At 43.8% G+C, this 24751-nt stretch overlaps 1 protein-coding gene across 5 annotated transcripts in view; it reads right to left on the reverse strand.

The window, feature by feature from the left end:
- Window positions 1-24751, reverse strand: part of LOC129373233 (nuclear factor 1 B-type-like) — an 88970-nt gene that overhangs the window by 22678 nt on the left and 41541 nt on the right. For 3 of the 5 annotated variants that reach the window (XM_055051070.1, XM_055051068.1, XM_055051072.1), the window contains 6 exons: window positions 13776-13832; window positions 11730-11798; window positions 7769-7889; window positions 6618-6736; window positions 2882-3016; window positions 1700-1884 (listed from right to left, as the gene is read on the reverse strand). In XM_055051070.1, coding sequence (XP_054907045.1) covers window positions 1700-1884; window positions 2882-3016; window positions 6618-6736; window positions 7769-7889; window positions 11730-11798; window positions 13776-13832 — 686 coding nt within the window. The remainder of the gene's footprint in view (window positions 1-1699; window positions 1885-2881; window positions 3017-6617; window positions 6737-7768; window positions 7890-11729; window positions 11799-13775; window positions 13833-24751) is intronic. The other 2 variants (XM_055051071.1, XM_055051069.1) reach the window with 1 other exon arrangement.

A 24751-nucleotide genomic window follows, 5' to 3' on the forward strand; every position in this document is an offset into this window, starting at 1 on the left:
CGCAAGAGTTTGGCTGATTTTTTAAAAATTTTTATGGAGTCATGCGGTTGTTGTTTCCCTTTAAATTAACTGCAAACATAAGGCTCCAAGTGTATTATAACCTTTTGCCCCGAGTGTTATGTCATGTTGAAAATATATGGACAAAAACATTCAAGGGTTTATAATCGTCTTAGTTATTATCATAACTCGGTGTAAATTACAGCAGATTAATAGTCTGTGCAGTGGGGATTTATGAGAGTGTCTTTAACCAATTATACTCAGTGACAGTGACTTTCAGCAGCATTTGAAACCCTTGATCTCACTCACATTCTGCCGCGTTTCAAGAACTTTGCCGCGTTTTATTTGGATTTTTATGTGACAGACAAACACAAAGAGCGTCGTTGGGAAGTGGAAGGAAAACCATACATCACTTCACACTTTTTGTTTTCCGAAAATGTGCTGATGCTTGAAGAGCCACCTTTTGTTGCCGCTGCGGCTTTAAGGTTCTGGACGGTTTTCACATCCAGAAAATAAACTTCTGCTCGCGAAGTTCAGGCAGATTGGATGGAGATCATCTCTGAACGTCAGTTTTCAAGTTGTGCCGCAGATTCTTAATTAGGTGCAGCTCTGGACTTTGACTAGTCCATTCTACCGCAGGTAGATCCCACTGAATATTTAACATTTTGTGTTTAATTCAGTTCAATTCAGTAACAATTTAAAACAAGTGTCATAAAGACACTGCCTAAATGTGGCCTTTAATGGTATCTTAGACTCGATTGGCTTAACTCAAACCTGCCTTCTCTTGTCATCATACTTTGTAGAGTGAAGTAATAACGGCATTGAGAATTTTTTTTAAATCTTTTAATTATTTTATCCGAATTCTTCAAACCTGAGAGTTTTGCATTATCGTACATCTTTATCAGATAAAACAGCAACAACAATTTACTGCATCCATCTTCCAAAAGCATCGTGCAAAACACACGTGCATGCCGCACATTTCAGATTTCTGTTTTCATTCACTTGGCAATTATTGCAGTTAAATGAGAATGGTTGTATTTTTAAATCACATAAAATCATTTTTTGCAGTGAAAATCAAAGTGTTTGTGGGACTAATTCAGAAATATTTGCACTTATGTATGATGGCGAATGCGACTTTTTTATTGTTCGCCACATGGTTATGGATTATAACTCAAGTAAGGCTCAGGCAGATGTTTAGTAGAAGTAATAAACACATCCCCCTATGAGCTGGAGTAAACAGTCACTTAAATCCAATACTTTTCACCATTTTTGCCAGAAATGATGCATTAGCACAAAAAAGTGCAGGGATTTATTGATTTTGCGTGAATTTCCATGATAATTCCTAAGAAAGTGGGGCGACTGATTGACGTAATTTGGCGGTAAACAGATAAAAACTACTTTGATTTGAGTTTGACACGTGTGTTGTAAAGGGACACCACCTGAAAACGTTCAAGGGGTGCGAATACTTTTGCAATAACTAACAGGAATGTCTTTTAATTTCGGAAATTTAAGCAAAACAAGAACATATTCCCAACTTCCAAGCGCACCTTGAAGGCATTAGTGAAATACTGCGAGCCGTAATTTATCTTATCTTTAATCTCTCGAGGTCAGAGCCCAACAAGATAAAGAACAAAGGCTGGAGGCTCGGTGAGTAAGCCCATACTAATACTTTAAACCTGCAGACACACAGAAAGAGACCGACCTGGCTGCTCTGTGGGCTGGACGGGTCGTACGACGGCACGTAGCTCTTGAGGGGATCGGCGGGGTTGAGGTGAGGCGGGTAGCGTATGGTGGGGTGCGAGAAGTAGGACGACGGCGCCGGAGGCAGGATGGCCGAGGCGGAGAACTGCAGGGGCGAGTGTGAAGGGGGGCTCCTCGATGATATAACTGTGGGGAAAAGCACACAGACAGGGAAGACGGAGAGAGAGGAGAGGGTTCAGATAAAACGAGGCTCTCTTTAAAGCCTAGTGTTCACTCAGCGGGTTAACAGCTTTTGGAGCCACATTTAAGACCAATGAGTTGACGTTGAAGTCAGATCTATTCTTAACAACAGTCTTTCAGTTCATTGATGTCTCACTCTCTTTAGTATTTTCATCTGGACTTTGTCTGGACTGTCATCCTTTTCTTTTTGAGCCATTCTGCTGCAGACATTGGTGCACAGTCATGGTGGACGCATAGAGTTTCTCCATAATAATATATCATTCTAGACTTGCAGATGGGCTGTTAGTCATTTCAATGCAACTTCTGTCCTGTCATCTTTTTCTCTTTCTCCTGCCAACATTTCCAAACAAGTTGCATCTGTTGGGTTTCATTTCCAATTTATTTTGACACGAACTTTGGCATTTAACCTGCTAACTGAGGCTAATAGTGTAAAATGTAGCTTTTGCTCCATTCTGGAAAAGATTGACAGCTCTCCTAAATGCTTTCCACTTCTGAAAAGTTATTTTTTTTCTCTCTTTACAAGGGCGGATTTCAAATTGTTTGGAAGTATCCGTCCAAGCCGTCATTGACTGGAGATGTGAATTTGCTTCTCTGAAGTAACTGCAGAGCAGTCTTTTCTGCTCTGGACCAGCGAAAAGCCAAAACTCCTAATTTTATGGAGGAGGTCAAACTTACAGAAGATCAATAGCGAAGCGTTTCGATTAGCTCGTAAATCCAGAGGTACTCTTTCCTCCCACTCGCAGTTTTTCAATCCCAGCCTGGTTATTTAAATAACGACAGCACTAAAAAAACTGTTGATACACTTGAGCTTGAAGTGACGTTACAACCTGGTTGAGATCCAAGAGCGAGGAGGGAGTACTTTCTATAATGACCGCAAGCTTAGGTTTGCGCGGATTTATTTATTTATGTTTACCTCATGAAGAAAAAGTGCGCTGTGACTCACCACTGTGTCCCACACCTGATAGGCCCGGGTGGTGAGACTGAGAGAAAGTGCTGAGTCGCGGTGAGGAGTCCTGCGGGGAGGTGGGACTGAACAGCGGCTTTTCTGGCTTCTTCATAGTGGGAGAGGACATCTCTGCTGGCAGAGGAAAGCAAAACGAAACCATGCATGTCACTGAAACCGTGTCCGACTCCTCTTGATAGTTATAGGAGATGCAGAGGTTGTACAGCTTGTATGTTTTTTGAGTATAATAAAATTAAAGGGTTTTATTTTCTGCTAGATGTGTAAGAAACAGCTGGATATTTTTATTTCAGTTCCAATTTCTAGATTTAGCATGTCAATCTACATATATCTGTTGTATGTTTTCAAATTTTCTAATCCTTCAAACCTCACTTTGATTAAATAAATACCATTTTTAATATGACGAGTCTTTTAAGAAAAGCCGGACCAATTTTTTCCTGATCGGCCCTGATTGGTGATTGGCAGAATAACAAAGAGCTCTCAGTATTTTTCTTGAATTCAAACCTTTTGACTTTATCATGAAGCCTACAGCACTTTCTAATGTATCGGACAAAAATCAACATTAAAGGTGGCTGATCAGATCTTGCTTTTTCGGCTGCATCATGAAGTTCCTGGGGTCAATTTTCATTGTTTTTTTTAAAGTGCTTCAGAATGAAATTTGCCATTTGAGACCCGATAATTGGCATCGGCCAGAAAAACCCTGATCAATGCAAATCCAGTCGTGGCGTTTTGCTTCCAAATGCACCAACAGAGACAAAGGGACACGATTACCACAACACGATGCACAAGATTTCGGATTATTGCTGCAAATTAATCAGGTAATTCCTGAAAGGTTTATCCTAATGCCTCATTTAATGAAAAAATGTTTAAAACGAGGTTGAATTTGATCCTGAGGGCTTCATGTAATAAAAAGGAAACGCAGAACACAATGAAAAATGCATTTGGAAAATAATCTCCTCCCTGAGGGGAAATCCCATACAATTTCTGGAATCATAATAAATCACCAGAACTCCTCAACTCCTCAATAACTTAAAAAACCAAGTCTTTTATCATGTCAGAGTGAGATGATTAAAGTGACCCACATAGGATTTAAAACTTTTAAGACCTTCACTTAATCTTCAGCAGAGAGCAACACTCTCTGTGATTCCCTGAGAAATTATCCAGGAAGTTCGTTTGCTGCTAGCGACAGAACGTGTGTGCACAAAACAAACAAACAAACAAACAAAACAACACGCTAGCTGTTCATTATTGCGGCTCCTCGGTTTTACGAGCGACGCTCTGCTGTCACGGCTGCGCGGTTTTCAATTTTCCATGCTGAGACGTGGAGTCTGAAGGGAACGTGATGACAAATGGATGCGAGAGGCAGAGGCCTGTGTCTTCTTCTGCCTTTTCCACGACGAACACTCGTGTAACTTTCACATCATCTCCCTCTTTTCTTGCAGAAAACGATGGGGTTTTTTTGTGGAAGGGGATTTAAGTTATTTCTCATTTAAATCCATTAAACTTCCTTCCCTGAATTGACTAGAGGCGGGGAAAGCCTCTAGTCCCGGACAAGCAACAGGAAAACTTTGTTATCTCCAAGGAGGAGAGGTGGCGGGAATTGAAGGGGATTTCCCAGCCTGATTTTGGAGAGGAGATACATTTTATGTCCCAGTCGAAGAAGAGGAGAAATACCTTAGAGGAGACGTTCGAGGATGAGAAAAAAGGCGATGCAGTAAATTACAGCAATTAATTAATCCTTTGAATAGTTAAAGAAGCGCCGTTGCCTTGAAACTTTATTAGTCATGTTTAAAGGACTGATTTGTTTTGTACTGGCTGAGTAAATGTGTGCTGGTGTGTAATAAACCCCGACGTTTCAGTGCTTTCCCAGACCAGAGCACTACCAGAGAGCCTGAACGACAACCACGTGAAAGAAATGAAATCCTTGGCACTTCGGAGGACTCATATGGGTTTAATATCGGCCCACTTCTCATTTATTCTCTCTTGACAGAGTAATGGCTGTCTTTGGAGAGTTTCCTACCCACTTCATTCCCTTCCTCCTCACCCCAAGTGTCTAAGTTTACGCAGTGCAATGCTCTCGGGCCTTGTGCAGAGGGACACGCTAGAATTTCGTGTACCCACATTGCGGCTGCGGCTGAATCCCACCACTGCTGCGTCTCCTGTGTGTCATCTGGTGTTTTCCTCTCGCAGCCTCCCCACTGATTATATTGAATTAAAAAAAGGAGGTGGTCTGGGTTCAAACCGGAGCTAAAAACCACTGTGCAGGGAGAGGAAAGAAAATATGGGCTTTATTTCCAATGATTTCATGTGTCGCAGTTGGACCAAGACGCCTCTTACCTGCTCTTACGGGTAAAATACGACTAAAAGATGTAGACAGGAGTGAATAAAGGGTGGGAATGATGAACAGATCTTCATTAGAGAAATCTATATAATGTGTTTCACTAAGAGACACAAACTTTTGAGTAATATTCAAATTTATTGAACATAAATTTAAAAAATGTGGGCATGTTAATATAAGCTAAAGTTTCTAGAAATGCTCAACTGCCTATTTTAACAGTTAAATCCCCAATTATACTATAAAATGCATGAATACTTGCAGTAGTAATACATGTTAGCACATCTACAAACGCAAACATCCAGAGATTTTCTTATCTCCGCTCCTGACGCTTCAGTCAATCAGCAGCGAGGAAAACAAACGTCGATCCTGGATTGTTTTTTCAACTATTTCCCAAGTTGAACTTTCTTTTCAATATTTAGGATATTATATGTAAAAATTTGATGATGAGCGAATTTTCTGCGAGTAATTTCGAATCAGCAAAGAGTCCTCTGTGCTCCAGAGCAGAAGGACAAATAATTACTGCTTACGTCCACAGTACAGACATTAAACTTTTCAATAGACGGCTGAAAGCAGCTAATGTCACAATCCACCCAGGATCAGTAAAACTGGACAATAACAGATCCGGGTTTTTGTTTTCTTAACTGCAACATTCAGATGGTGAGAAGAAAATATTAGGGAAAAAGAAATGGAAACAGGAATCCATCCTGCCTTTATTCAACAATTCATGAGGGATCCGGTTCTGCGTAACACAGATAGCATTCAAAGAACTCAGATTGTCTGAAACTTTTGCACAGCTGTTGATGGGCTTTCTGACAAAGTATTTGCTTCACTTTTTGCCGTCATTGCCATTACTTTTCAAATTTAGAACCATCTACTGAGTACGTTCTTGAAGATGATTTGTTACAGTCAGTAGAAAGATTCATGCAGAGCAGCTTGGAACGCGGTTGTCTGACTTTATTTACCAAGGAAAACACACACCGAGTCATTTTTAATATTTTTGCATGCCATGAAAATAGTTTGGCTGTGATAAGATCTTGAAACACACATCTCGTGAGTCAGGAAGGCTTCGCCTGATGAAGTCGTAACATAAGACGACCCAATTATTCTTAAATCATTTGTTTGGCAGCTTTTTGGGTTTCCAGAAGGAACAACAAAAGGCCGCAGATTGACAGACAAGACTCAGACAACGTGCCAGTTCTGCAAGTTGTTCAGACGGTGAAGGAGGCAGAAAGCGTTGCTAAAATGGCTGACGGCTGGACGGCTGAGGGTCATAATGATCGTAATGCAAGCCATCAGCAGCAACTGGGAAGTGGTGAAGTTGCAGTCTGACATTTGACCACCAGATGAAGCAGCTGGAAGTAAATAAAAAGTGAAAATCACCTCCGTCTCTGTCGTGCCAGTTCGCCCGGCTGCTGGCTGGGGAGCTGGGTGACGAGTAGAAGTCGGGTCCCGTCGGGCTGGTGTCCATGTTCTCCTCCATGTTGGTTTTGGGCCTTTTGCTGAGCAAAGTCAGGTTTATTACTTGATGCAATCATTTGTTTTATGCATCACAAATCATATCAATTGAAACAGGTGCTAATATTTATTTTCTGCCTTTATAAAATCAACAACCATGTCAATGTATTTGCATGTTGTGAAACAAGTTAAGCTGACAAAGGACAAATTATGTTAGCTATAGTAAGACGTGCTAATTTAAAATAATATAATCTATAATAAACTGAAATAATAGAAGCTCAGTAATTACATAAAATCAGACTTAAGTTATTTTAGTTAAATGAATTTCAACTGGTTCAACTAAACTACACTAAAAAGGAGCGATGCTAACTTAAAATGAAAAAATAAAAAGGTCTGCAAAGCTAAGTTAATTTACAACAAATCAACTTGTTGCAAATCAGTTAATCTATGCTCAGATATACTGATCTATGGGAAAATAACTTAAATTGAGCAAACATAAGATTAGAAAAATGTAGCTCAAATACTCAAAACTACCGAAAGCCAAACTAAGCCGAAATAATTTACAATAAATAAAAAGCTTATTTGTCAGATTAAAGCTCCAGAGGTAATAAACATACATTCATTAAGCCCACATTTTATTAGTCTGTTATCATTTTCTAATCTTACTTGCAAGCAGAAAATCATCACAACCTGGAAATGAAGACTAAAAAACAGCAGGTATAAAATTACAGTCGTCTGTATAAAGTGAATTGAGGTACTGAAACACAAACCTTTGAGCAATATTCAAATTTATTGAATATAATTTAAAGAAATGTGGGTGATTTAATATAAAGTAAAATTAATGCAAGATAAATTTCTCTAAATTAAACTTAGCAAAGAGGCTAAACTAGGACAATACAGGACAAAAAAAACTAAAATAAATTTAAATATTTTTTTTATTTTTTATTTTTTACGATGGAGAACGTTTTCAATTCCTAAGACGACAGCAAGCAAAGTCAACTATATGGAGCAGCAAGAGAGGATGCTTGAAAAAGAAACTTTGTCTGATAATTGTGCTTCGCTGGCGTCCCACTGACCTGCCAGGCGGGGAGGACAGGGAGCGTTGTAGTGCCACGCTGGAGTTCAGGTCATGATAGTAGGGCTGGCTGGGCATGTCCGCCATGGTGAAGGGTACCGCTGCGCCGTGGGTGATTGGCACTGAAGAGGACACACACACACACACAAAAAAACAAAATAGCTCAAGGTTACTCTGCTATCTGGTTGAGAGATGCATCTCCATGCTTGCATCTAGAAGCAGGTGATTTATTACACAGACCATGATTGGTGGAGTGTCTGTTTTTTTAGTCCAAGGTGTTTGGTATTTACTGAGTGCTGCTAAAGCCCCTGCATGTGGAGAAGATGCTCAGGAAACTTTAAGTGCTTCAGTTATTGCTCATTTGTTCGTTTTTGTCCAGAATGATCTTAAGTTTCTTAAGGTTTTCCTGATCCTGAAGAATTCTGCAGGTTTTCTATGTATTTTTAAGTATTTCTCTAGATTCTGTTTCATTCATTTTCTGTCTCATTCATTTTCTGTCTATTATCCACAGTGATGTGTTTTATTTAATAGTTTAAGCCGGTTCATCCTTAACGCCTTTTGCTACCAACATCCTGGCACAAAAATAAGATTTATTCCCATTTATTTAACTGAATCTATGATAAATACAAAACATAACTCTGTTTTAAAGTCAATTATAGTATCTTATCACCAACAAGATGTTTCAGGAGAGGATCAACTGAAGTCCAGTCTATGCTTTCTTCTTCTATTATATTCAACAAAACGTTACTTTCACAATATGAAAAATTATACCAAGACGTTTTGATCTAGTTTCTGGTGCAAATATCTTAGTACAGTTGAAATAAGACTAAAAAAAAACATACAAATAATATTTTTTTCCATACTTGATCTTGTTTTAAGTCAGTAAATCCTTAATAATGATTATCAAATACTAGTTTCACTTGTGGATTTATAACATTGGAAATAATATTTAATAAGTGAAATAATATTTGAGTGGAACCAGTACATTTTCATCAATATTAAGCATTTCCTCACTTAAAATAAGCTCCTATATCTTGCTGAAAACGCATTTATAAGTCAGTAAAGTCTTATTTCAAGCGTGCTAAAATATTTTAGCAAAACGTTTTGGTGGGATTTTGTGTTTTTGCAGCGTCAAGATCGATTTGAAAAACTGCCAGCAGGTCTGGTTCCTTGGATTTAAGGCATAAAGAACTTAGACGGATTATCGTAAAACTCTATATGGTGAAATCTTTTCATGCTGAGTACATTAGAAATCCCCCCCAAAAACACTGTGCAGAGAAAGACCCAGCAGTAAAACTCTCTTCCGTTTCCTCTGATAATGATTTACGGTGGAAAAGGTGATATTTTCCCCGCTGCGGTTGAGGTGAAGGATATTGTTTCAGGGGAGGCCGTGCCTGTGTTTACAGAACAAAAGGGGTTCGCCACCCATCCTCGCACCAGTGTGTGGCCCGTCAGGCCGCCTGCCACTCGAGCGCTCGGTCGGTTTGGAGTGGATGAGAAGATGGAGTGTGTGGCGCCGTCTGTTGTGGTCTGAGGTTCACCACTGGCACGATCCGATCCGCCAGCCTCCGCCCTGGCAGCCCACTGGCAGCGTTGGCAGCGGCCCCTGCCCGCTGCTACCCACGCCGGGCTGTTTGTGGAGGAATGCGTCCGGCCCGAGGACACTGAATACCAGATCATTGTTTTTGTTGTTTCGTTTCTCGATTCGCTGGTTAGGACGGCCCCACAACCCGCTGGCCGTCCCTCTTGGCGCGGCGCGGGTTTTGCAGAGCTAGTCTGCCACCCTGTCGATCAATTATTCAATAATTTTGGCTTTAATTCAGTAAAAGGAAGGGAAAAAAAACACACACATAATTATTTATATGCTTCCTTTGCCTGGGTACGTCCACGTTTTTTTTTTTTTTTAAAGCATTTTTTACACTTGAACTTGAGGCTGGTGTTGCGTTAATGAGTTGAAACGCCGGGTTGCGATTCAGCCTTGAACTCCGGAGCTCCCTTTGATGGACTTCAAAGAATGTCTCGACAGCTCAGAGAGTCGGGAGAGGAGCGCGATGACGGACGAGCGGCTGCTTAGATATCTTCCCAGGGAGCGACCGGCTGAGTGAGTGACAATTCCTGTGTGTCCGGCGACCTTTTTAAAATTCCAGCTCGGCTTTGCTGAAGCCGGCCTCTGTCACATGAGAGCAAATGTGGCGGCTCAGAGGCCATCTGGTCAGAGGGCAAATTAAACACTACACAAAAACACAGCCTTCCGAGGGATATTCTGTGTCTGAGCACTGGAAGGAGTAGTCAGTGCCTTTTGGAGCACAAAATGAGACAATGTGGCTCAAGCTTTTGAAGTATTTATGGTTTGAGATGGGAAACAAAAAGGTCAGACGCTTCCTCTTCTGTAACGTTAGCCCAACTCTTCTGCATGCAAATGTAAAGAACTCATTTCGATAGGCAGCAAATTGGACGCATTGACTTTCTAGATTTCAATAAAGTCTGATATGAATGTTTCTGGAAATCAAATGATTATTTTTGGTGACTAAAACTGAGAACTGCTATCAAACTGACAAAAGTCTGAGATTTGTTTGAACAAATCCACTTCCTCCCTGAGATTTTACTGCTGTCTGAAGAAATGCAATGCTCCCAACCAAAAACAACCGGTCAGAGCCAGGAGGAGGGACTCAGCGCTGTCAATCACCCTCATGTACTCACTGGTATATGCGGTAATGCTGGAGAAACAATTTACCGTTACAGGAAAACCGTTTATCTGCCGTCATCAGTGGCTATGCTAACTATCCTGAGCATTCATTTCTAAACTGCAGCTAGCAGAGAGAAAGAGGGGATGAGCAGCACCACACGAGGAGTGATTGACAGCGCTAAGACCCTCTTTCTGTCTCTGACTCTGGTTTCTAAGTAGGATTTTTCACAGATTATCTTTTACCGTCATGACTCAATGACAGTTTCAACAAAAAATTTTTTTAATAAGAGTTACACACGGCAGCTTTAATCTAAAACCGCAAAGCTTAAAATACAAAACTGCTTCTGTTACGTTTACTCTACAAAAGCAGAATAGCAAATGGAGCATCTGTGGCTTTAACTTTATCGTGGAAGTGATTTCGTAACCCCGTCGTAAAATCTGACCCCGGCCGCAGCCCCTGATTGTCCCGACTACAGAATGAACCCCTGGAGCCGACCGACTGCTGCATGCTGCAACACACCGGCCACACAGCATCGGTCTGTTTCTCTTAAACACAGGTTAGAGAGGAAGAGGAGGAGGAGGAGGAGGAGGGGTGACTGGAGTCTTTGTGCTCCGCAGGCAAGTTCGCTACAGTTGCTGCCTCAGCTCAGAGTCTGCACAGGTAAACTGTGCCTTGACGTGCCCCTGGCTGTCAGGGCAGTCTTTGGAGAACAACCGTCAACGGCTCTGCAGAGGAGGAAGAGGAGGAGGAGGAGGGGAGACATGTCCATGCAGATGAAGCTCTGAAGACAGCTGCGCACTCAAGAGTTATCCTAAAGCAAAGGAGACTCGGCAAACTGGATTCTCGGCAGCACAGCTGTGTGCTGGGATTTCAGCTCAGAGATTGCAAAGAAAAACCGGGTTTTTTTGGAGGGGGGGGGGGGGAGTTTCTGTGTGTGGGGGTCGAAGGCGAGGGCTTTTCTGGGTCAGCTCTTACTGTTTTTATGGCAAAAAAAAACTCCACCAAACCCACAAGTTTCTACACAAACACGCAGGTGTGTTTATCTTCCTGATTACACTTGATTAATGACTGCGAGAGTTTATGCAAGCTGACAGCTTCCTGATTCTTACATCAACTCCGATGCACCTGTTACGCCGTCTGCAGACGTTAAGGCGGTCCAACTGTGTCAGTGAGACTCCGCACAACAACAAAAGAGCAGCTCAGACGGGCTGCAGGTAGGCAGGGTGCCGAAGCGACAGCAAACAAGCAGAAACAAATAAGGAAGCGTGTACTTACTTCTAGACACTCGCACCAGCTCCGCGACACTGAAAACTCCTGATTTGATGAAGCTGTCTTCCAAATACACTGCAGAAAGAAAGGCAACAAGCACGCCCGTTATTAGTGAAACCACTTAGAAATAAAAATAAAGCACATGTGCATGAGGATCTCTTTCTGAGACGTGTTCACGCCTCTTCAACTTTCGCACATTTTATGACAAAGCAACACATAGTAGCGCCGAAATGGGTTTTCAGTTTTTACAACTCGAAGCCTGAAGAGTGCCACATGCATTTGCGCTACAATGCGTTCAGAAGCTGCATAATTAGTAAGCAGAGTTCACCTGCGTTTGATTTAATCCCAGTGTAATTGCAGGTGTTGTGTCAGGGTTTAGAGAACGAGTCATTGTTGGAAAATGTCATCTGAGGTTCTGTTACGTAACAAACGCGAAACAACTTCAGCACTGAAGAGCACACTGAACACACCATTTCAGTTTGAACTAAATTCATGCCTCGAAATGGCCTAATCAAAGCTCAAACCCAATGTTAAAGTGACAGTTTTGTGGCAAGACGGTCACAGATGCCCTTCATCTAATCTGAGCTTAACTTCTAAGACAAAGAGCAACATTTTTAGTCCCAAGATATGCAAAGTTGTTTCAGACGAACCACAAAAGCCTTGAGTTGAAAACCTGAAGTGAGTGTAAAGATTTTTTTTTTTTTGCAACACTAAGGAAAACATTTTGAATTTTGCAGTTTCCATCAACTTAACGTTCAGAAGTTTCTATCAACTTGTGTCGGCAATACGGCAAAGTCAAATTGGAGAATAAGAATGCTTTTATTCTGTTTTTGTATGCATTTGGCAAGACATGATTTGGACAAAGTTACAGATATTTTAAGCGTCTTTCACCAATCGAAACAAAATCTCCTCCGACTCGTTCATTTTTGTTTAGAAGTCGACAGTAAAAGCTGAAACTGCCTCTATTTGAGCACAGACCAGCATCGACTCAGTAAAAACAGCTCCGGATTTAGATAGACACAAAGATAAAGTAGGAAATCTGTCAACGGATATTCAAATCATACATGGGAACATCAGCTCTAACAGAGACGATCATGTGAACTCGTTTTATTTTACCTGATGTGACTTGCCACATATAAATCAAGCTTGCTGTGACAAATCCTCAGTTTTTTTCCACTCCTGTTTTTAGAAAACGTCTCTGAGCTCTGATAAATATATACATGTATTTCTGCATGGTGGATGCATTCGCAGCACCTGTTTGACCTGCAGGGACGCAGCGACAGTAACCAGAGTCTCATCGGTCAAGGAAAAAACGGGGAATTTGGCCCCTGACGACCGAGGCGATCTCTGCTACGATTCGCGGGCCTACGGCGCTCAGACCCGGCCAGAAAGATGGGAGGAATATCTCCACTGGCACGTACGACGCTTAACGCCTTTCATGAGCCAACTTTTGTTTCTTTTTTCCTTCTTTCGCAAGGAACTGTGCCACCCGCCGAGGGCCTCCCGGGCCTGAGTCACTGGCTCGACTTGCGTGTTTTCCTTGGCACCGGCATCGGCAGAACCTGCTCTTGAGGTAGAAAACTAATTATACTTCTGAAAGTATTTGCATTCCAACGGCGTGACGACACGGCACAGGTCAGGCCAGGGGAGAAGGAGCAGAATGCGCAACGTCAACAGTCTTTTGTAACACTTTCAAATGTCACCGTCTGTTTTCCGAAAACCGCATTTGACGCTTTTGGTTCGACGATGACAGCGGGGCTTAAGTTTTCGATTCAGGATTGTCGTGATTTACATGATTTAATCCGTCAATTTGCCGAGCGCAACGACGAGCGTGTCGACACAAAAACCTCGGCCGCACACCGATGTGTTCCTGCAGACCTGACAGCGGCTCATGCCTCTGCACGCAGGGCTGCAGCCCCGAGAGGCGCTGCTGCGCTGTTCCCGCCTGCCAGTCACGGCGTTCCCAAGCAGGACTCAGAAAGCGGCTGCGCCCCGCAGAGGAACAATGCGGCGATGACAGAAGGCCGGGAGGACGAGCGGCGCTCTACATACCTGGCAGAGGGGTTTTGCCTGGCTCATTGTTGCTCGGACTTCCTGACTGCTGCGAGTCTGCGGACACACAGAGAGAGGAGGGCGGGGAGTTAGTGGTGAGAAAGACAAAAAAAAACTTTCCTCTAATGTTGAGGTTTGTGTCCTAAAAAAAAACCCTCAGTAATTGCATTTTGTCACATTAGAACCATAATTTTGAGTCAGAGAAGCAGCTTGAGAGGACCGTGGCGACTCTGGAGGAGCTGCAGAGATAAACAGCTCAGGTGAGAGAATCTGGCAGCCCTGTTGCCTTGCAGAAAGAAGGTCAGGGTTCAAATCCCATCATCAACACTGAAAAAACACAAAACCCTCCGAAGTGTTTTTGGTCTAATTTCTTAGTACACTTGAAATGAGACAAAACTAACTTAAGAGTAACTGTTCAGCAAGATATAATAGCTTGTTGTAAGTCAATATTTCCTTAATATTGATGAAAAAGTGCAATTTCCACTTGAGATTATTTCATATGCTGGTATAAGTGAAATAATCTGCCAGTGAAGCAAGGACTTTTACTGAGTATGTTTGTGACGTAAACAAGCTTCTGTTACTTCTGTGTTAGTTTTGCCTCATTTCAAGTGCACTAAGACATGTTTTGCACTGGGAACAAGCCAAAAATACTTATTTTTGCAGCGAAAAAAGTCACAGGAAGACTCATGTAGGAGGTCCACAAAAATCTAATGTTTTCTTCACACAAAACTACGTGTGAGTCAGAACAGGCAGAATAATCGGTGGTGATAAAATGATATGCTGACATACAAGGTAGGTTACTTCTGAAACAAAAGGTGTCAGAGTAAAAGATGCTAAATACAATTACACACCACACTTTTCAGATTGGTAAGCGTGTGTGCTTTTTCTCCCACTTTTTCAGATGAAAACCTGCGGCTGTGGTGAAACCTCCGCCGATCTTCTCACTTTGAACGAGCTCAAGGTGAGAAGCGAAGGTTTTTCCTTATCAAGAGGAGCGCAGCCGCAGCAGAGTCAGACAAGTCAGCGTTGTTTGAACAGTTTTATCATTAATGGGAGAGCAAACTGAGGCGGGAGCTCGGCGTCGGACGCAGGACGGGCCTGGACGCCTGCATCCGACACTGGAGGAGTGTCTGAGGGGCTTGAGGGGATTCACAATGTGTTCGGCCCCGCTGTGCAAGGTACAAGCAGAGAACGTGAGAAGGAAAACACAACAAAACAAAAACAAAAGGCGAGAGAGGACAGGGAGGGGAGGGGAAACACAAGGAAACATGAGTTGAATTCTTTCCACCGGCTACAGGATTCGCTGCGTCTGACGTCCTTCAGTGGGAAGCAGGGAAACGTGCGATTCCTCTGCAGTTCCCGGTCAATTTCGGACAAGCACCAGGATCTTTCTGCTTTTTAAGCCACGCGGCACAAAAGTTGTAAAAGTTCAGAATCAGTGGCATAAATCGGCACGCACGGCGACGGTGACTCAGCCCCAGAGGGGCCCTGAACTCGGGTCGGAGCCGTGCCAGGCGGTTAATGGCGGCGGCGATGATTCAAACTGGCCGGGGCCCACACATGGCCCCCGAGACAGAATGAGAACCAGAAGGGAGATTATCATCTACACCTTCAACATGTGACGGATCTAATATGAGAGAGAGCGAGACGGAGAGACGGTGAACTCAGATACCCTCGCCTTTGCAAAAACAGCTGTTTTCCTGTCGCGGATCCTATGAGCTGTGTTACAGGGAGGAAAAATAAAAATAAAGAAAAGAGAGAGAGAGAGAGAGAGAGGATGGAGGGGAAAGGAGAGCGGGTTGGTGGGGGAGGGGGAATCTAAAAAGATTTATTCCTTTCTTGTTCTCTCTTCGTGTCGCTTTCCCGCTCTGTCTTGTTCCCCTGCTCCTAAATTTAACTATTAAACAGCACTGCAAAAACAGAATGTTCTTGGCTGGAGCTCAACAATGACAAAGTGGGGAGGGGAGGAGGACCATACATTAAGAAGCAAAAAAAAATCCTCTATTTTTAGTATAATTAGCCTTAAAGACAAATGACTAATCTACAAATTGGAGCCTTAAACCATATGAGGCTTCAAAATAATTAAAGAAGGCATTTGAGTTGGGCATTTTTCACTCGAAACGCATTCAAATCCGGAGGTTTTACACTGTAAAATGTGACTTTTGACCATCGTTTTTATCCCTGGACATTTCAAATGTGTCAACCAATAGAGTATGCATTTAAAATGAATCATGTTGAGCTCAACCAAACAACTGTCGAATCCCAGGAATTTATTACTAATTTGCTGTTCCTTGAATAACTTAAAAATACAAAAGAAGTAAAAAATCCTGGACTTTACTTCATAGGAATTAATAAACTGCTTCAGAGTGACGTTTCGCTCCTGCAATTAATTATTATACATGATTTTTGAGCTTTTTCTACTCGTGATTTATTTAAATTATCAAATTTTTTTATTTCTTTTTTTTCCATATAAATAAATCAAATAAAAGCAGCAATGTGAATGAGTTGAGAAGCTGCACTCAGACAATTACAGGAAGGGCTCCGTCGTAAATCCGGTAAAAGCAAAGAGAACCAAATCATCAAGTTTACCAAAAGATTAGGCGTCTGAAACCTGCGCAGCATCGCAAATTGTTCAAATTGTCAGCCAAACAATATCCGATGTTTCGCATCAACAAATCGAGAGTTTCTGCATGCAGACGTGGTGTGTGAAGGAGCTTTGGTGGGCAAGTGGACGTTTGTGTGGATTTACTGTAGCACATGTCCATAAAGTGATTGCAGGGAACTTGGTGCGCCAGCCCCCCAAACCTCCACCTCCCGTCTCTATTCCACTTTCAGAGTCATCCATCAGTCTAGTTACGACTGCCAACTCCAAGCCTCCTCCCCGGGAGCCGCGCAGAGGGAGCGACGCAGGCGGGCGGAGAGAACAGCGCGGCGGCGAGGTAAAGAGAGGTGGAGCAGAAGGTGGGAGACGGGGGGACACTGCGGCTCGGTTCGATCAGATCAGAGTTTTCTGCTTTTTGTTTGTGCTTTTCTCATCTTCTCCCGCTTCTCTGTGAGCCGAACAGGCAGGCATGACAAAAAGAGCAGATGGTCGCAGCAATTAGAGATCGCAGGCGGCATCTTCCAGCATGAGGCCCCGCTGTAGCACCAGGAGAGACCACCTGGATGACTCAAGGTGGGATGCAAGCATATGGCACATCTGCCAGGCCTGCGCCGGAGCCGGGAACACCTCCCCTATTGCATTACATTCCACCTTTGACCCAGGAAGGGCAGCGTGGTGCTCTCTGGGTGGTTTTTACCCCCTCGGTGATGGTGACACTTTTTTTTTTTTTGGGCTGGTTTTATCATCTCTGCAGCTACAGTTACATGTCCAGGTCAATGAATTGGAATCAAAAGGTTAATTTCTGTCATAATTGGGTTGAAAAAGTATCCAGATGAAAGGATCGGCTCCCTTACATATTTTCTCCAGGTTTTTGCCGTTTGGTCAAACTGAAAGGTTGCAAATGAAAAGCATAAAACACACAAGACAAGGAAAGTGTTTATAAATAAATCATATATTAAAGTGAAACAGTGAACCGGACCAACCTGTTCCGCTGTGAAAACTTAATTACACCCCTCATCTAACAACTGGTGTGAGCCTTAGCAGAAACGACTAACATCAAGTGTTTCCATTCGCTGTTAATGAATGCATCTCCATCAAACTTCAGTCCGGACTTTGACTAGACCACTGCAAACCCTTCATGCTGCTTTACTCTTTCAACCCAAGTGCACCTGAGTTTGAGATCAAAAAGATAACTCTTTACAAACTGAACATAATTCAATGCTCCATCAGTAATGGCAGTAATGTACTCCCATATCACACTGCTATCATCCTGTTTAGCTGCAGGTCTGAGAATATCGATCTAAAAAAATGCTGTCGGGACAGAAACCTTACAAAATGTCCCACTCTTTTCTTCTCGTTTGGGAAACATGAGACGAACGTTGCTTCGTTTTCACCAGTATTACTTTTAGTCTTGGTGCTCCAACAAATACGCCATGTTTTCTGTCTTTGTTGAACTCTGACCTTAACTGAGCCATGTAAGGCCTTCAGTTCTTCAGATGTTGTTCTGTTGCGGTCTCCTGAATGAGCCGATGTAATCTTGCAGTAATTTGGGTTTATTTCCAACCACTGCTTCATGTTTTCTCCAGTTGGCTCCAACTGTGGCTCAGAAATGACTCCGTAACCCTAAAAGATGTAAAAAATTTTATCGGTTTCTTTATATCAAAGTTACTTTTTGGGCCAAACTTGGTTCTGGTTTGGCGAACTATAGATTCTGGAGGATTTGGGCAGCATTTTTCTACTTAATAAGTAACAAAACAAAACAACAAATAGCTTTTGTTTCTATTTACTCAGGTTATCTTTGACATAAAAATCTGAAACAATCTTTTAGAATACTGACCTAAATGCGCTTTTATGATTTATTTAGATGCACCCGTTGTTTGTTTTAAATATGTTGATTTTTCTTTATTTACATAAGGTTGCTCATATATAGTAGAGTGGAGAACCGGGTGATTAGGGGCCTGGCTATCTGCATCTAAAAAGGTGTCCTGTGCAGAGGTCCAGCCGATCTGATAGTCTTCAAATAAACAGTAGTGTAACCTGTAAATAAACAGTTGCGGTCGAGGAGCCTCAGCTTTGCCCTGGGAGCTTGGCAAGGCCAGACGCCACACACACACACACACACACACCTACAAACACACGCATGCACGCGCGCACGAAACACACACATTTGCTCTTTTCCAAAAACAACATTTCTTGGCACTCTCCTTCCCCCGCCACTTGTTTAAATAAACAAACCGGTTCACGGAGGAAGGGGAGAAACAGCACAGCGTTTGAATCAGATTATCTGCTGTTACTCAGCAATAAAAAAAATAAAAAGAAAAAAAATAAAGTAAAAACAGAGAGAGAGAGAAGGGATAAGAAAAAAAAAAGCAGCAGCAGAAGGGGCTTGTGGGTATTTTTGGATGTGTCCACGAGTTCTTACACCTTCTTGTCCGGTGGGATACTTATCATACCACTGTAACGATTAGGGCAATTAGTGGTAATGGCAACAGAAATCTGGCTCGGCAAGAAAGTTTCTGAGTGCTTATGAGGTTTTCTCCACACCCAAGTGTGTAACTCGCCTGGATTTTATAATCACTAAAACACTCACACACTCTGGCTCCAAACCGCCCTCCTCCTCAGTTTCTGGCACCGAACCCATTCTATCCCACTAAGATGGGGAACACGCATGCACACACGCACACCAACGCACGCACGCATATGAGGAGAGTGTGGGTTAAATTAGCCACATAGTTTGGGAAACTTTCTCTCCTTCTTCTTGTTATTAGTTGGGTTTTTTTCCCGTCCTTCTTCTCTGATGGCGGCGGTGCGAGTTTTTTGCAGCCCGCAAACACTTTGCAGACACGTTCAGAAACAGCGTCGCGCGCACGCGCGCGCGCGTTTCCTCGCTCGGGCCCCACGCACGCACGCCCTGCAGATGCATACCGCTGTCGACATTTCAGGAGGAGAAGCCTGTCTGGCAGCCATTTTATATGCCGAGCAGGGTTCTGTGCACATGTATAGCGCTCTGGCTGCCAGAGGCGCGGGTCCCGAGCCAAGATGCATTTCAGCAGCCCGGGGGGAGGCGGGGTGGAGGGAGAGAGCGCGGGGTGGACGACTCCCGGAGAAGCAGGGAGAAAAATATCCACCTAATTACGGAGCGGCTCTGATGCGTAATGTTTCGACAATACATCTGCTCCTGAGTAAATATTTGAGGTGGCCAAACAGACTTTCTCCTCTTCCGGAAAGTTTGTCCTTCCTTGGAAACCTGCAGGGTGTGCAGCAGGGCCACGCCGCTCCCTGACTGTAAATGTGCTGGTATGTCATGTAATGTAATGTGTGTGTGTGTGTGTCATGTCCTCTTGTGCTCCTGGTTTCTATCATTCACAGCTTGCAGGATGACCTCACAGCGCTCAGCCCGGCTTCCAGGCAGCCAGCAGAACCTGCTCCCTTCTCCCACATCCCTCTTTCTTCTCCTCACTATCTGCCTATCGCTGTCCCCGCGCCTGCAACTGTATCCCGACTCCATTGTATCTTTTTCACATGCCGACATCTACTATTCAGGGGATCCTATCTGGCGAAAAGCTCAAGCTACATCTTCTTCTTTTCCTCCTTAATTTTCATCCCCTATCTGCTGTTTTTTCTTTAAGGTTTCCATCTGTTTTGGTGACCCCCCCCAACCCATCCCCTCCTTCGTTTGCCGCCTTTATTAAGCGACCGCCCGTCCCTCTCTCGTTCTATCTCTTTGTCTCTCTATCTCTGTCTTTTCTCCCTCCCTCGCGCTTTGTTGTCTAAACAAAGTGGCCTTTATCAGGATGAGCTGCAACCCAAACAAGCCAAACAAAAGATATGGGCGAGAAAATCTGCCCGCAGAAGAGGGGAGGATCTTATCGTGCCAGCCTTTGTGTGCCAGCCTGCCAACTGCCGATGCCCCCCGCCGCCGCCAACCCCTCCCCAAATCTCACACACATTGATATGCCAAATTTTGGCACCGCCGCAACGAGCTGGCACCTGACCTGGCCGAAAGGAAAGCGGGGGTGACGGGAAGACGAACTGTTCGATGGAGGAGACGCCATCTTTGAGACGGCGCTCTCCCGACGAGCGATAAATCAAGAACGGAGGAGCAGAATCCGCCGCGGACACGCCGCTTCCACTTCACGGTAGAGAGTCAACCGCTCGGGCTTGCGCTAGACCCGATACCGAGTTCCAGTTTTCTGTCGCCACAGAGTGGGACGGATGCCATCTCTTCTAATAAGACCAGAAGACATGCGGCTACACATGTCGCTACTGGTGAAATAAATAATAAATAAACCGAACAGACCACAAAAGAGGAAACAACGCTGCAGGTTCTTTCTACATCAGTGAGGGACTATCCCAGAGTCAAAGATCCAGTTCATTAGAAAGGGACCTTTCTGCCCGGCGTTGTTTTCTAAACCTCTGAGTTTTGACAGCATTGAACCATTTCTGGGCTTACAAAAATCAAGTTATTACAAACGTTTGATTGCAGTTGTTGCTGCTAAAGTTGGTCAATCAGTTGCTGGGTTTAGGGAGCAATTGCTCTTTTCCCCCCTGTGTATTTACATTTTTTACTCCCTTAATAATGAAGTCCTTCATCATTGTGCTAACTTGTGTCGCCTTTGACTAACATAAAAATATCAAATCAGGAATCGGGAAACCCTTTTTTACATGCGACTGGACTGGACTAAATTTGGATGGAACTTGGTCCATTTAATGTGATGCTACGTTCGTAAGACTGAATTTGTCTTACTAACTGAACTTAAATGAAGCCATGTTATTATTTTTGACACTAGTGACCTTTGACAGCAATATGGTGTGGAAAGAAGAGGAAAATGGCCCAAGAACAGGAATCAAACCCATGACCCCTGTGTTGACAGCGCAACTAACTGAGCCACCCAGCGATCAAATATACTGAAATGTAAAAAGATCTCATTTTCTCATCTCATCTTCTGCGTAAATATCCCTGGTTTTCAGCATTTACATTCACATTTTTTCAGCCCATCTTGAAAAGTCATTTGTCGCTCTCAACGTCTCCCGTTTCAAGCGGTGCGTTCAAATCCTGTCTGCAGTGTCGGTGCGAGCGTTAACGAACACCATTGGCATTGATGAAGTGAACTGGTGATAAAAAAAATCTGAAGATCATCGTCATATCCTATGATTAGACATGACTTGTTGCAGAAGGTGTTTATGAATCCTGACTGCTCTTCAAAAGAGACTTTATAAGCTTTACTGACGAGCCAGCGACAGATCACTTGATTTGTCGGCTGCGATCCTCTGCAGAAATTCAAAACACAATAGAGGGAGGTTTAAACATTTACCAGAGGACTCGATGATGACTTGAGAACTCTGAACCTGTGGACAAACTGCCTCGTCGCCTTTGATTTTAATAGTATAGTCAGGGATGCATTTTGTGCCAAAGACACAAACATCTTGACGTTGAAACTGTCTTCGTCATCTCCGACTAGGCTTTACACTGTGACACCATAATGATGATCTCTTAATTGGAACAAGGGAGGGATTCCTTATTGGCCTTAAAGCGGCAGCTGAAAGCCTCCATATCAAATAACCGCTGGCAGGTAGAGAAAACCACAAACACACGGATGAACGTGACAGAAAAAGGAGTTGAAACGTCTGCACAAACAATGTTGCGCTCTTTTCTTTAAGGCGCACTCAAGACTCGGTGCGTCTGTCAGGGTTTGAAGACGAGGGGAATCAAGTGGGATCTCGGCCCGGATGGGAACAATGAGGACCCGAGTGGAGCGCCATGTGTGAGCGCGGTCGACTGTGCGTGACCCAGCTCACTTGTATCTCTCGCCGTCCATGTTGGTCCCGCCGACAAGAGCACGCTCAGGCCTTCTGCTGCCACAGTGTGTCTGTGTGTGTGTTTCTAATCGCCGCATACTAATGCGGGCGAAGAGCGGGCCCTCTTTCTTCTTTCCCCCGCCGAGTCTCCGTGCCTTCTCCTCCGTAAACTCTCACGGCAGTGAAAAGAGGCGAGCGTTTTAACTGAGCCAGGAGGACAACAGGCTCCTCATTGAGGTCACCAAGCAGCACGGATGGGGAGGGAGCTCATTCTGCGGCGAGTGGGCCCCGAATGGCACGCTGAATGGCCCGGCAGATCATTAGCCACACCGGCCTCGGGAAAACCTGGCCGGGACAAAGCCGGGAAACCAAGGATGCAGATGAGGGTTAATCCACCCAAATTCAACTTCCCCACCTTTTTCAATTCAGGATGTAAAGTTTACCCACCTCTGAGCAGATGCGCGCACCGTTTGCACCGGCGCTCAAAGGCAGCTTCCATTCATGCGGTCATGCCACATTGGCGCATTAAACGTACACGCAGTGACATACAGAACACGTGTGCGCACACCGAGGCACGCACCGGGCGCCCCGCAGGGAGCCGCGGCGCGGGGCGAGCGGCCTGCAGACAAACTGCAGCGACACAACGCAACACAGTGGCTCATCTGTCCGATGAAAAATGAGCAGGCTGGTCTCCAGTCGGCACACCGCGCCCCCCGCTTAATGTTTCCACCTCCTCCCGCTCCCGCCATGTTTGCCCTTTGCTCACAATGTGGTCTTTCCTTTCGCTTATTTATTACACTCCTTTCTTTTTTCCCCTTTCTGTTCCTGTCACTTTGCTCTCAGCTTGTTGCCCCAACTGGACGATCTTTCACAAGAACCTGACGACCGTATTAAAGGGGGCTAACGGGGGGCTCCTTTTATTAATATCATGCCTTCAGTTCTAAAGCTTTATTGTTCAAGCTGCTTTAAATGATTGTTTTCCTCACTATGCTTGAGTCCCATTGGCTTATGACTCCAAATAAGACTTTTTAAAACCTAACATTGGGCTTATTTAACATTTTTACAACCAACATTTCTCTGCAGCAGGACACTCACACCCAACAGCAGTTAAACTTTTATTTTATGCATATTTTTAAAACATATCTAGTATTTATATCAATAAAATGTAAGTTTATAAAGTTTTATGATTGAAACTTTTACATTTTAATTTTTTTGGAATATAATAATAGGTGAGTCAAGCTTTTTGGCTTAACTAGGTAGACCCTAGTTAATTTGCAGACTCATTTAGTCCTCATTTAGGTTATTTTAACACACCAATAACACTAAACTTAAGCCTAGCGACTTTACAGACGCTTCTAGTGACTTTTTTTCAAAAAGGCAACTACTCACAAATCTAGCAACTTTTTTTTTTGCCCACTTTTCATAGAAACAGAAAAGCAGTGGTCTGTAAATGGAACCCTGTGGTACACCCAATTTGCAATTTTGAAAGGTTGATCCAACACTGTCAAACTTTAAATCATCGTACTCAGGATTAAACAGATGCGTAGCTTGTTGTGAGAAATTGAACTTTTAATTTAATTTTATAGAATCATTCGAAATCCTCCGGTAATTCCCCGGTTTTGAATGTAATAGTTGCGCGCGCGCTAATCCGTCTTTACGTTTTCCAGGAGTGAGCGATGAAAGTGTGGTCTCACCGTTCACACGTTCAGTCGGCGTCTCGTTTGGCCCGTGAGAAAAAAAGAGGAACTTTGCATCTGTGTTGAAACAAAAGCCCCATCAACAGCCAGCCATCTTTTTTTCCTCTCTCTCTCTGTCTCTCTCTCTCTCTCTCTCTCTCTCTCTCTCTCTCTCTCTCTCTCTTTTCAGTATGCACCAAACAAACAATTAGCTTTGTTGCAGTGTAATTGACTGGCAGGACCGGCTGGCATTTACATTCGCCCGCTGTTGCCACCCTGCCATTCGGCGGGCCTGGATGAAAGGGAATAAGGTCCGTACGAGGGTGCGAGGTTGGGCCACGTCTCTCTTACTTCCAAGCTTTTCTCTTTTTTCCTCCCCTGGTGGCAAACTTCCAAGCAGGAGCATTTCTTTTTTTTTTTCTTAAGGGAGAAGGGAAGGGCGGGTGGAGTGAGGACGAGACTATGGATTTAATTATGCATGCGTGTTTTCCCATTCATTGTAGCGGTGGGAAGGAGCGATGGCGAGGGGTGACACGCGGGGTGGTGCAAGGGATGCAGGGGGGGGGGGCCAGACCAATGACATTCCGTCGTTGTAGTCCTCCTCCTACACACAAACACACACATACAGGCGGCAGTCTGGGAGCGAGCCGCTATAGGCTAATGAGGTGACACTCACCGTCTGGAGACCAGCCAAAACAGTCCATTAACTCCTAGCCAGTAGTTAAGAGGAGAAGAAGGAGAAAGGTGGAGGAGGGGAGGGGACCAGAGGAGGCAGATGAGGGAGTGGGCAAATGGGTGAGGTAGGTGGCTAGATGATGGTGGGAGGAGTTTATGGGGGAGAGTCTGGAGTCTCAGGGTGTGAGAGTGGGGGGTATTCCTGCAGTTTTGTAGTTGTGAAT

Source organism: Poeciliopsis prolifica, unplaced genomic scaffold (assembly GCF_027474105.1).
Source record: "Poeciliopsis prolifica strain line A6 unplaced genomic scaffold, Auburn_PproV2 SCAFFOLD032, whole genome shotgun sequence".
NCBI classification, from domain to species: domain Eukaryota; kingdom Metazoa; phylum Chordata; class Actinopteri; order Cyprinodontiformes; family Poeciliidae; genus Poeciliopsis; species Poeciliopsis prolifica.